At 38.3% G+C, this 13,801-nt stretch overlaps 1 protein-coding gene across 3 annotated transcripts in view; it reads right to left on the bottom strand.

The window, feature by feature from the left end:
- Nucleotides 1-5,439: 5,439 nt before the first annotated feature.
- The window catches only part of GRAMD2B (GRAM domain containing 2B), a 41,796-nt gene continuing 33,434 nt past the window's right edge, over nucleotides 5,440-13,801 (bottom strand). For 2 of the 3 annotated variants that reach the window (XM_065745635.1, XM_065745634.1), the window contains exons 10-14: nucleotides 12,494-12,616; nucleotides 12,213-12,300; nucleotides 11,705-11,806; nucleotides 9,869-9,962; nucleotides 5,440-6,312 (exon numbers count right to left, since the gene is read on the bottom strand). In XM_065745635.1, coding sequence (XP_065601707.1) covers nucleotides 6,271-6,312; nucleotides 9,869-9,962; nucleotides 11,705-11,806; nucleotides 12,213-12,300; nucleotides 12,494-12,616 — 449 coding nt within the window. In that variant the 3' untranslated portion in view covers nucleotides 5,440-6,270. Of the gene's footprint in view, nucleotides 6,313-9,868; nucleotides 9,963-11,704; nucleotides 11,807-12,212; nucleotides 12,304-12,493; nucleotides 12,617-13,801 lie in introns of all 3 variants that reach the window. The other variant, XM_065745633.1, reaches the window with a different exon arrangement.

The raw sequence follows: 13,801 nt of genomic DNA, 5'->3' as shown, positions 1-13,801 counted from the left end.
CTGGTGCGTAAGATTGAGGGAAACTTGAAGAGACACTTGTTCTGCAGCAAAGGTGTGAATGGACATGTTCTGTTTTGATAATGTTCTTTTAATTAAATGTGCTCTTACTAAGACAACTAGACACTGGTAAGAAATTATTGCTTTTATTATTATTTTTTTTAATTAAATGACCAGTACTGATGGGGGCACATTGACAGCAGATTGCATGGTGCTGCTTCTCTGGTGTTGTAATTTGCACTGCTGCCAAAAGGCCCTGAGCCAGAAGCCACAGTTCGCTCAGACCTCTCTGTCAGTGTGCACCCACCCAGTGCAGAGATTCTTGCTTTAATTGCACCACTGATTTAGTTATATAAGCATATGTGAGGCAAGCATGGAAGGTGTGCCCTGTGAGTCCAAACAAAAACTGTTCCAATACAGAGACTTTTGTTATTTTGACCATTTCTTGACTATAAAGACACAAGAGAATCCAGACTGCTGCTCTTTACTTACTGCTGAGCGATTTTCTAGCTACTTCCTTAATAATGTTGCCATTTTTTTCAATACTTATGGCAGACACAAGGAAAAATGTGTGGGGAAACATCAAGACTATTTCAAATAACAAAAGATCAGTGTTTTGTTCTCAAATAGTATCCTCACTACTGTGCAACAATGTGAAAACTTTTGCAGCACTGTTCACATTTAGTCCTGGCAAGTTTTGTAAGAACACTGTAGTTTTCCATCATTAGGAACTGTTAGAAGTGTCCTATCTCATTCACTTAGGCAACTGATGTGCCTGCTGTTTCAGGAGAAAAATGAATATTGAATTTAGCTTATGCTTCACCTTCTCCTGGAGCACTATTGCTATGCTTCCAAATTTAATATTAAAGGCTGTTACAAGTTTAAAAAAAAAAAAAAAATTCAGTAGATTGGAAATAGCACTTGTTGAGCTACATCACTCTATGTGATGTGACTTCAAACCATAAATTGTTTTCATGGATGGAGCTGCTGTGATGGTTGAAGAGAGATTACAGAACCAGAAATGTGCTAAAGGACTTGGAAGAGAAGCCTGGAAGATGTATTTTCCACAATCAAGAATTTGGAGTTTTTCAGAAGACCAAGATGTAATTATCACTGACCAGAAAGCGTGTCTGTCCATCTCCAAGTCAGCTAGCATCCACTTTTTTTTCATGCATGTTAGCTGCATCACTTGGAATCATTTCATTGGAAAACGAATAAGGATTTACCTTCATGCTAGTATCATAAACTAATGTCACAAAACAATTACTGCTCACATGATTAATCTGTGAGAGAGGGTTCAATGGTCCACTAGGGTACATAGTAGAATCAGTTCTTAGTACAGGCTGACTATTTTTTCACTTTGCTTCTGTAACAGCTTGCAGCCACGTGCGCCTGCTGCCACGCTAGTAAGCTGAAAGGACTAGAAAGATTGAGCTATGTATTGCCTCGTATGACAGGTCCAGCATGCTGTGTGATAACTGAGTTACTCATTACCTTTTCTTGGAAGGATTTCTTCTTTATTTATCTGTTGATAGTATGAAGAGCTGGCTTTTCATTTTGTACTTGAGAACACATATGAGTGACTTTCCTTTAATCTCTTGCTCAGTACTGCTAAAATGCATGCTCAGTGGAAAATTACCTTCACAATATCATTAAGTGAGAGCAACAACTGAAGAGGTCTTTCTTGTATGGTGCGGCCTGCCTACATTGCTGAAGAATAATAAAAACTTGTTACTAAACTCAGCATGGAATATCACACTTCCAATACAGAGTGCTCTTCCTATATCATCGTGAGTGAGCTTGCTGTTTCTTAAGTAATCATGGAAAAATATTTATCTTTTCAACTATAAGAACAAAACACACTTTCATGCACCGACCAAATGAAGTCAGTACAGAAACTGGCACAGCAAGCATGTTGCACACATAATACATCGGCACATACTCTGTGCACAAAGGATAAAAGGGGGAAAAAAGAGCTGTCCAAGGCACTCTTCAAGAAGCTAATTCTTTCCAGCTATGTTGAAACAGCCTACTCAGTAAACAGCCAGCCAACTTCGCATTACTCCTTCAGGAATAGCTACCCTATTGCAGAGGTTTTTGGCTCTTCCAGGGGAGGAGAGTTTTTTGGCAAAAAATCTGCCCTTTGTGGGGAAAAAGTTAAAGTGACTTTTACAAAGCACATGTAACTTTAATAGTGGATATCTGAAATATTATTTTACTCTTTGTATCAGGCAATCTAATTTAGACAAGGCTTCTCTGACATATAGTTGTCTTGAATTCCCTCAGTAAGGCCAACTGCCAGGACCTGCATTTGGGTGGCAAATAACCCCAGGCAGTAGCACAAGACTGGGTGTGAGTGGTTTGAAAGTTGCTGTGTAGGAAGGGACCCAGGAATGCTGATTGACAGCTGACTGAACATGAGCCAGCTGTGTGCCAAAGGGCAGCCAGGCTTGTGTCAGAAGCAATGTGGACAGGAGGACCAAGGAAAGGATTGTTACCTGGGGCATGGCACTGGAGTGTCTACATCCTTAATTTGTGCTAGAGGAGTTTTAGATCAGACATGAGAATGAATTTCTTCATGGAGAGTGTGATCAGACATTGGGAAGGGCTGCACTGAGAAGTGGTGCAGTCCCCACCCCGTTGGAATTTCAAAGACATGTAGATATGGCACTTTGGGATATACTTTGGGATATAATAAAACGTATTTATTGATGGGAGTTAGTAGTGTCAGGTGTGGTCAGATGTGATGATCTTAAATGTTGTTCCAATCTAAACAAATACATGATTCTATGCTTCTAAAATGAAACTTGGAGGTCAATAAAAGCAGAAGGTCTAAACAGCAACCAAGTATGTACCTCTGAAATGCCTACATTTCGGGTGAGAATAGTTATCACGATAGGCATATTAGCATCATAATACTTTGTGGAGCTCAGGGATTAAAAGCCTGTGAAGTGCTACTGAGTGTATGTACTATATATTGCTTCATTTTATGCATTTGATTGATTTTTAGTTGAAATCCAACAATGCTCTTGATAAACAGAAGAGACAACTAAATGAAATTTACTGGCATATGTTTTGCTGTGGTTGTTCACTTAACAATAGGGTATTGTGAAATGTCACAATTATAAAATTGGATCCTATTGAATTTATAATTTCAGACAGCAAAACAAACAAACAATCATAAATAGAGATTTGTCAAAAAAGATTAGTCAATTTTTCCCCCTGAGGAAATCTGCATGTCAGGCTCCAACAATCTCACCAGGCAAACTGAAAGCATGTCAGAATCATTTTAAACAATATTATTCCTCTACTGTTTACAAAAATAATATGCACAGGTACTGAGCATGAAAGAAACTGTTTGCTCAGTGTTCTGCATAAATAGACAGCTTTCTCATCATATTTATTGCATGTCACACCTGCTCTGTAAAGGAAAAACCTCACGTGTTCTTGAGAATTATACCTCACAGGCAGCTGCATGTGAACCAGCTGAGCTATCGCCTTCAAAGACCTGTAAAGCACCAGCTCAGAGATTTATTAACGTTAACCAGCTGACTGTTAGCTCAAAGTCTGGAAATGAAAGAGCAGATGTAAAAGGAAGCTGGGAGCATTACCGTACAACTGCGTCAATCGTCAGGTGAAAGTACTGATAGTATTAAAATCGAACAAACACACACAGAATCATTGGTATTCTTTGCAAATGCTAGTCAAGCTGCTACTATTCGTGTGCTGCTGAGTAGGGCCTTTAACACTTGCCTTCCTTGGAGAGTGAATTTTATGACAGTAGTAGCATAAACCTGATATTCCTCAGTCTTAGCTAGTTCAGGGTAAGGTAATTTGGCAGAACAAATTCTACAACCCCTTGACCATTTGGCCTCTCCAAGCTCACACTACTTCATTTTCCCATCCCTCCTCCTTTCTGTGACAATGAACAATAAAATAGCTGGGAGCATGCAGAGGGAATGAAGGAAATGAAGGACTCTTGCTCTTGGCAGTAGTCTGCAGTTAGATGAATTCAGAAATACCAAAAAAAACATGCCCATAACATATTCCATTCCTCTACACCCCATCTGCTGGGGCTAACAGTTATTTGGTCTAAGTCGACATCTGTGAAGTGAAGAAAACCACTTTGGAAGCCATTATTTGCTGGATATTGACAGAAAGAACTGTGGAAAAGTCAAGTCTTGTGTAGGACTCCCACCCACAATCACCAAAGTGTCTCGTTACTTTCTTCAAAGCCATTTTCTGATGAGTCAGTTCTGAAGGAAAGACAGATAACAATTTTTCTTCCTTCCTTAGAGTAAGAACTCACAAGAACAGAAGCAAGTTGGGCTAGGACTATTAAGAAAAAATAACTGGCTTAGCAATTACGAGTAGGAAATATATTACTGATGTGCCCGTTGCCTTTCACACACCTCCATTTTCCTAGCACCTTACCAGAACCCAGCACTACATGTAAGTAGATGCCTCACAGCTAGTGGGAACTAGTCCTCATTTTTTCAGCCTCTAAGCTGTAAGGTACAACAGACATGCATACGTGTGTAAGTGCAAAACTGTCTAAGTGATGGAAGTGTGGATGAAGGGGGGAGTAGGGAAAAGGAAGAAAGGAAAAAAAGAATAGAACAGTTAAGAATAGTTCTCTTACAATAACAGATTTTCTGATAATCCTGTGCTGGCTGAGAAAGGAAAGTTAGGGACTGTAATAGGGTCAAATCTCACAGATTTCTGACCAAACACACCCAGATGGAAACTTTTGCTAAGCAGGCATGTTATAAAGCACATTTGGATCTCTCAGCTGCCTCAACATTATTCATCCCTTATCCTTCAAGGAGGAAACATCTGAGAAAATTATTAATGTTACTTTACAAGAGGCAAAAAGGGGAAAATTTGATCTGTTTTGTCTTTCTGCTCTTGGAAGACCTTGAATATTACTGAGTAAGTGCAAACACATAGGCAGGATGCAGTTCCTTTGCATGGCGTACTGAGTTCTACACATACTTCGTACTGTGAAGAACAAGCCTATTCAGATAATGAGTATCTTATTTGATTAAAACTGATGGATGGAAGTACAATGATCCAAATCACACCACTGAGTTGATTGTTCGAAACAGTTTATTTAAACAAAGTAAGGTACATTTCACAGAAATGGTTATAAAATGCAGAGCATATATAAACAGTTGTATTACATATACAAGTTGTCATTACCCTAAATATTGCTTTTTCAAATGAACCAGCCTGCTCCGTGAATCAGAAAGCTAAAAAAACCCAAAACAGTTATCCCATTAGGCAATGGGAAAAAATACTGTGATATAACAAAGCAGATTTCCGCCTTTTCTTTCAGTTTAATAACGTGGCAATAAAAATAATTTCAGTAATCTGTCAGTTTCTATTAGGTGGAAATATCTGGTCCATTTCAAGTCTAGAGTTGGACCATGAAATAACTGGAACATGAAATGTACTTGCTTACCCAACCAAGACTCCGTGCAGCTTTAAGGAAAGCTAGCTGAGATCTTCACACTGATCAATTAACTTAAAGGACAGAGACTTAATGAGCAGGCAAAAAAAACCAGTAGGTTTTCCAAACAGACTTGTCATACCCAAAATGCTAGTCACAAATAACTTGATGTTGCAAGTTCATACATATTTCAAGCTTGACTTGGATGAAAAATGAATCCCCATTAGAAATGGACTTTATCCTCAGCAGTGGATCCAGTGCCACAGAGCATGGAATTGAGCCTTTTTACAGCACCAGTGCTTAAGCACGCATCAAAACTTCAGCACTCCATAGAATCAAATCCAGAAGTGCTTGGTTTTAATCTTTGGGATTATAGGACAGAAGGAAAAAAATGCAGCCATGATTCATAGCCACAGTTGTGAGATACATGCCAGCTCATTCACACAACATGTCAGCATATGAATTGTGACTGAAATTCTTACAAGTACATGAAAAGAGGCAAAAAAGAAATGCAGAGGTAAAAGGAGTTGCATCAGCCTTTCAGTGGTGGAAGGAAAGCTAAAATCAAACAAACTGTAAAATCCATTAATTACTTCACACATAATAAAGAAGGAAAAAAAAACCCAAACTTATTTTCAAAACATGCAGACAATCATAGTTGTTTAACAATAAAATGACTTTCTGTGTTGTAGCTTTTCAGTAGTTTAACCTTGGCTTGGACTGAAAACAAAGCAGCTTGAACTCTGTCCAGCAGAGCTCCTTTGGATCTGTTTGTGAAGCGAGATGAATGAAGTCTGAAGCAGTCCAAGAGCATAAACATTTCATTCACCATCTTCAAGCAGTTTTTGCAAGTTATTCTGTATCTTAGAAAAAGAGACAAAAATGATTGGGAAACAGAAAGCGTTATATCATATTTTTAAGAAAATCAAGACATTCTTCAATATATCCTCTGTGCGCTTGTTAATTCTGTCACGGCTATTTTTACTAGTGGTATTTGTATTAACAGAGTATTCATATTAAATGACAAGAGTCAGAGGAAGCTTCCAGATATGATCAGTCAGCTGAATGCTTAGCTGAGCAGCTGAAACCAAGCTGATATCGCTTGTAAGTATCTCCTGCAACCTCCCATGTGGTGTTCTCTTCTTCATCAGATAGGATATAAGAGAACAAACCAGAGCTAGAAAGAAATATTCAATAAATCCAAAATTTTGAACTCAATCAAAAAAATATATAAGCTTCAGACTTAAAAGTCACAGGTTTCAGTGGGTAATCCAGATAGTTTCAGAACAGCTTCTGCTACATAGCCTTCTAATGTATGCAGCAAAATAAGGTCTTCCAACCATGCCTCCTTATGCCAGATTGTCTTGTTTATATGTTTATTCCCTCAGTTACGCTGAAGGCAATCTAAAATAGTCACATCCTCAGGATTGTTTGCATAGCCCTATTTTAAACAGCCTCTTTCTTTATTCTCCATCTTCTTCTCAAAATTAGAGAGAGGGGAATACAGTGAGCCACATCCCCTGGCACATGTGTTCACAGTACCTTAGTAACTAGCAGTTGGCAGCCACAGAAGCTTTAGTCACAGCTACTTTCAGAATTTAATTTGAGGAACTACTGTACATTGCAATTTCTGTCCAAGGATATAACTTCTTAACCCTGCCTCATAGAACTGCTGTCCCAGATGTCCACCTTTTTCAAGAACAGTGAAAAACTTTTGTGAGAGCCTTATACATGAATTTTCATTTAACAAGCTATATTAGAAAAAAGAAATAAGTAAAATCAGGCCACGTTTTCCTTCTCCCACTTTAACTCTTTATCCTAATGGACATGGTGCATTTTAACAACTCGTTAAAAATATTTAAAAGCCAAAGCAAAATTCTGCCAGGCCATGGGAATTTCTTGACTCCAGGTATGAAGTACAGCTGGTAAAAATCACAAGGTCACTTGAAAAATAATTGCAGCATACTTTTGCACTGAACATTTACTAACTGAAGAGTAATTGTTCGTTTACAACCTAGATAGTTTCTGTGAAGTAGTTCATAGTGCTGCAGTCCCACAAGAAGGGGAGATCACAATTTGCACTGAAACTTTTGTGATACTTTTGCTGTTGAAGCCATTTGGTCAATTACTAGCACTTTTCACCAAGACATACAGAACAGTTAGACAACTGCTGTAACTTGAGCATATAACTTATTAGACCTGCCAGTTTTGCAGTGCAGAAATAGAGTCAAACATAACGTTGTAACTACTGGTTGTGGCAGCTACGTGCAATACTCATTTAACTTGTAAGAGAAGCAGTTGAACATGTCCTGACATTTTAGCAATGACAAAGGTTCAATTCTGTAGACATGAAATGAAAAAAAATATATGACTTAAGACTAATTCAGGAGCAAAGGTGACTTCCTAGGGAACAGAGCTGAATGCTCCAACATCCAGCTGCCTTTTGCTGTGTTTTCACGTGGAGACTATGAAAAAGACTGTGCTGGCCTACTCCTGTTGCTTCTGCAGGCTATCTTCCTATTGAAACAAATATTTTCCCATTGAAACAAAGTCTTCCATGAACCATCCTGCCATTGTCCCAGACATCTAGAAGGTAATAATTTCTTAGATGGCCTAATTTGGCTAAAGATACTGACTAGTAATTATCTGACAAGGATTTTTCTCTTGTATTCATACTGTTATCATCCAGAGCACACAGAGGCATGTGCTACCATTACTCTAGGTTGCTGTAGACGAAGGGCTGGGTGTGTATGGAGGGAAATCTGTTTTTGGAAGACACTCTACTGATCCAATGCCACACAGTTAACAGTGATTTTATATAATCTTTACAACAATTGAGAAACCCACTCAGTGAAAAAAAAAAACCAACAAAAAACCAAGCACTGAATAGCTCTGGCAAACACCCAGTTTTGGAAACAGAGGCAAAAAGATCCCGTCTGACTTAAGTGCAAAGGAATTTCAATAACTTCTGTTTTCACTTTACTAATCCTTCTTTCTTCTTCATGCTTAGCCAGTTGATTCTGACATCTCCCCAGCACACTCATTCCATGTGCATGTATGCAGTATGTAGAGGTGTCAAAGATCTGGTGGTGGGGTGGGCTGTGAGCTGATGTGGCTGCCCAGTGCCAAGCACAGCTAGTTCCAGCAGGCTTCAATGGACCCACCGCAGACACAGCTGAGACCAGCAGACAAGCCAAGCCAGTGGCACCTCTGGGGAAAGTGCATTTAATACAAAGCAAAAACACCACATGGAGAGAGAAGAGAAAAAAAGAGTTAGAAACTGCTTAGGGAATACCAAGGCCAAGGAAGAGAAAGGAGAAGAGGTGGGGTGAAGGTGTCCCATGGCAGATTATGACAGAGGCCATGCCAGAACAGGTGGATATTTCCTTGAAGGTACTCTGCCCTTGGAGGAGCCCACATCAGTGCAGGGTAAAATGCGACTGGAGCAGAAGAAAAGTGAAAAGGAGTGGCAGATTGAAAACTGATGTTTAGTGACAATAACCCATCCACTGAACCCCAAGAATAGCTTGGTGGCCGGGAAGAAGGAGAGAATTCAGGAGAAGATGAACCTAGGAGACAGGTGAGGAAAGGTGTTGTTTGTTTCTCACTACCTAATGAAACTGTACTGATTTTCCCCAAGTGGAATCTGTTTTGCTTGTAATAGTAACTGGTCAGCAATTTCCTTGCCTTTATCTTGATCCACAGTCTTTCTCATCCGATTTTCTTCCTCTATTCTGCTGAGGAGGTAGGAGAGAACTGCTGAGCTGGTGGGTCTGACTGTTGACCACAGCAAACTCACCACAATACATAAAGTGGAAATAAGTTCTCCCCATCCACTCTTGTTCTGCACAGACTTCCTATTTCAGCAAATGCACTTAGGCTTGCAGCTAAAGAATAATGAAGAGTAAAGGTAGCAGAGAACAAAGTTCAGGTGCAGTGACCTGGACAGCTGGTGCAGCAGCAGCATTTGTGTTACTGAAGAGATGGATTCCAGATGTTTTGTATGAAGAGGATGACTACATATGAATACCAGCAAGGCTTTTATTGATCAGAAAACCAAAACAAAAGCTGCAGACAAGGATTAAGGAAATTTCTTTTTAAGTTTATTGTCCCTAACTCAGATAGACAAAATTAAAAAAAAAAAATCAAGATAATTAAAAGCAATAATTACCCCTGAAATGTTTGGTCTAGTAATATTCTTGGTATTGAGCGTCAGCTCCAGGCAAAGCAGCCACACAGACCAATGCTTGTACGCTAGCTAACTTCAGTCCAGAAAGCAGTTCACTGTCCAGTAAAACATGCTAGTTTCTAGTATGAAATCTGGGAGTGACTTGGCACTTTCAAAAAAATAGACAATAGAAATTCAGGGGGAACCTGATTAGTGTTAACCAGCATTTGAATCATATCATATGAAGTTACCTTTTCCAATTTTATAAGATTAGCGGTTAACTCATCACAGAAGGCATCAGCATTAATTTGCAGGTGAGATTCCAAACCTTGGTGCATTGGATGTCTGTCAAACAGAATGAAGAATTTTGTGTGATGGAAATGAGAAAAACTAAAGCAGAGCTGAAAGACGCATTCAGATATGAAACCTTTGAATGGCAACATTGTGAACTGTACTTGTTTATGAAAACAAAGCCCTAAGTCACTTGAACTTTTGACTACATTCTTCACGTTGTTTAACTCGCCAGAAGAATAGATGTAAAATTTTCTATCTAGAAATAATTTGAAGAATTGCCTAAGTTCTGTGTCTTGTGACTTAGAGAAAACCAAAAAGACTAACCCTTTGACATAGGAGAAGTCCCCATTAGGTCATCCTGTATCCCTACTTTAGGATCAGAACAACAGGACCTTTCTGCTTCAGATGAGGAATTAAGTATCCTGCTAATCAAAATACATAAAAAGTGGGAGATCGGCTTTTAATATTGCCTACTACTAAGTAAATTTACCCTTCTCCCTGCACTACTGCTAAAACATAAATGCAAGCCTTTTTAAGATAAATCACCACTTCCTTGCTCTTAAGAACCTAGTTTTGTTTGTGTACACAACTCGTGCTGCTTTCAGCTGTGTTTTGTGGATCCCAAGCAGCACAGTCGTTGTTCAGTATGACAACATGACCAAGTCTGAAACTTTGCAGAGAATTCCATTCCACCTGGGTACAGCTGTCTTGAATTCTGTTTTCTCCTGTTTTTCAGGTGGTGCCACTTCAGATGTCAGCATTACTAACTATACCATGTGGCAGATGATTTTGCAGTGACATTTAGAAATGTCTAAGTCACGTATTTCAGAGAAGCTCAGAAAAATTAAGTTATAAGAGGGAGAGAAGAATGGAAAATTTAATACTAAATAAACTTGTATTTTCAGTATCCAACTGAACTCCTTCTGTCCTAAGTAGTCTTAAGAAGCTCATATTGTGATACAATATATTGCCTCTCTCTTTGAAGTTTGCAGATTTCCTGTTTATGCAACAGGGAGATTAAAAAAAAAAGGAGAGGCAGGTCATATCCTTGGCCTGAGCTCATCCACAGCTATAGAATGAAATTACTAAATAATTGTTAGGACACTTACAATAAAAAGATCAGAAGTCATTCTTTCCTAGATATGCCATGAACTAATGGTATGTTTTCTATGGTTAAATAGCTTGAGTACTCTCTAAGTGTCACCAGGAAATATGATTTAATTATGTTCTATCCTTCTACTTCATACTGAGAGAAGTCCTGGACATCTTCTCCTATGATGCATTTTTTGCCATTCCTCTTCAAATACATGAAGAACCTGTTGCAGTTTTTATTATTATTACTGTTATTACTTATTTTTGCAAGATAATATGTCAGTCTCTCAAGAGGAGTTGGGCAACTCAAAACTCTAAAAAACATCCTAAAATTAAGTCAGACTTATTAGCTCAAAGATTACAAAATAACTTCTGTCATCCTAGGTTAATCAAAGGACACTATGACTGAAGACATTGCTTTTTCACAGAATCATTATCTGGAAAGAAGCTCACTTCAGCAGTTTACACTACCATTACAGTTATGTGAAACACCATGAAAGCAATACCACACCATGCCATATGCTTGCATTGGAAGTCTTGAAAGGAAATCTGTGAGATGAGGCTTGCACGGATGCAAGAACTGCGTTAAGTTTCATGAGGGCACAGTAGTAACATAGGAGTTTCTGAAAAGACTAGATTAGCATGAGATACTGGAGAAGTACTTTTGCTTTAAATTGAAATAGTTATAGGGTGCATCTTACTCCTTAACATGTGAATCAAAAGATGCAATGGAGATAAGACGTTCTTCCAGGACATTGATTTTATATCTCATGTAGAAGGTAGAGAATATTAAAACACAGACACTGTGAGAAAAAAAAAAAAAGAAGATACATCAGTTATGCTTATATGGACAGGGGAATGTCAGAGGTACCTCACAAATGCAACACTAAAAGACATCTATATCATTATTTGTGTATGTTGAATAATACTGGTATTTGGAGGCATTCAGATAGTTTTAAAAATCTGAACATTTAGTATGGCTTAGCTAAGTGCAAGTAGTTAAACTCTCCATCGTTTGCTGAACCAAAAAAATCCTCTGCTTTTAAAAGTAAAAGGCCTGTTAAATAGGTCTATCCTGCCATTTCTAGTTCTGAAAAGATATCAGACAAAATTCTCATACATTTCCTCTTTTTCAAGCAAAGCTGAGATAATATTAATCTACATAAAAAAAAAAGGAGTATCTCAACAATTTTGATACTGTTTACTTACAGAACTGCATAAAATACAAGTATGTGGTTCAGAGATAAGATCTTCTGGAACTTAAATTTGTGGAAGAATCTGAAAGGTTCACAATGACCTGCTAGGGAAAGAACAAGAGTTACTTTGACCAGGAAACACCAGGAGGCACACAATGATGTTTTGAAGCATGCAGCAGATAATTTAAACAGAGAGAGAAACAAGAAAGAAATTTTCCATATTATGTGAACTGACGTAACTATATGAATTTGTTTCAACTAACTTCAGCAGAGGATCTGCACTTAATTCCCTACCATTTCGAAGATAGTTTCTGGCTTTTCCTTCAGGTACCCATTTACTGCGTCCATCTGAACGGACAGACTTTGTTTCAGTCTTTGAAACTTTCAAGTGAGTCTGCGTCTCAACAACGTGATAATCTGTCAAAAGCAAGAATTTTAATAAAGGTGAAATATGAAGTCAAAGGAAACTATTCGTAGCTTAAGTTATTTAAGGAATATGGCAACAGAAGGATTTTAAGAGATGCATTTCTGGACATGGATAGAAATCAGCAGTTGATTTACTGGCTTTAAAGTAATTTATATAACAATTGCACATAATGACAAAATAGAAAATAAGCACATGGATTGGAAGAGGATTATGTACGGTACATTTACATTTCCAGACTGTTTAAGTGAAAGCAACCTGTGCAAGTTTCACAGATTACCACTGGATTTCCAGTCTGAAGATTAAACACACAAAAACAATCTCTTAGAATGACCAAATATGCAACAGAGATGACACCTAATGACTTCAGTATCACTACAAATGAAGATTCAGCATTCTTATTTTAGAAAGGAAGATTATAGCTTGCTTTCCTAACTTTCTTTTTTACATGCAGATGACATTTTGAATCAGATATTGAGTGAGATAGAAGAACTGAGTCACACTTAGTTCTATTCATGTTTTACTTGCACATCCTTGCACATCTTAAAGGGATTATTGTTTTTTTTTCATTTATGAAAAAGGAAATTGAAAGGTCTGAAGTAGTTATCAGCCTCAAGAAAGTAAGACAGCAAGTTAAATCATTATTCAGAAGCATTCACTCTACAAGTGATGACACCACAATTTAGTTATGGCTTCAGAAATACCAACAATTAAGAATACACACATAGTAAATACCAAATTAAATAACACTAAACCATACCACTGAACGAAAGAGACATGAAAAATGACTAACAAAAACTAGGCTTACTGAAAATTGTTACTAAAAAAATTGTATCCATAACATTTCATTTCAAAGGTAAAAGTTTCTAATAATTCATATTCCCCCTGTACTCAGCTCTGGTGCGGCCGCACCTCGAGTACTGTGTTCAGTTTTGGGCCCCTCACTACAAGAAGGACATTGAGGCCCTGGAGCGTGTTCAGAGAAGGGCAACAAAACTGGTGAGGGGTCTGGAGCACAAGTCTTATGAGGAGCGGCTGAGGGAGCTGGGATTGTTTAGTCTGGAGAAGAGGAGGCTCAGAGGAGACCTTATTGCACTCTACCACTTCCTGAAGGGAGGTTGTGGTGAGGAGGGGGTCGGCCTCTTCTCCCTGATAAATAACGACAGGACGAGAGGGAA

This window comes from Cyrtonyx montezumae, unplaced genomic scaffold (assembly GCF_038088225.1).
Source record: "Cyrtonyx montezumae isolate F1298 unplaced genomic scaffold, pur_monq_1.0 scaffold_36, whole genome shotgun sequence".
Taxonomy (NCBI): domain Eukaryota; kingdom Metazoa; phylum Chordata; class Aves; order Galliformes; family Odontophoridae; genus Cyrtonyx; species Cyrtonyx montezumae.
This window is presented reverse-complemented; position numbering and strand designations above follow the sequence as displayed.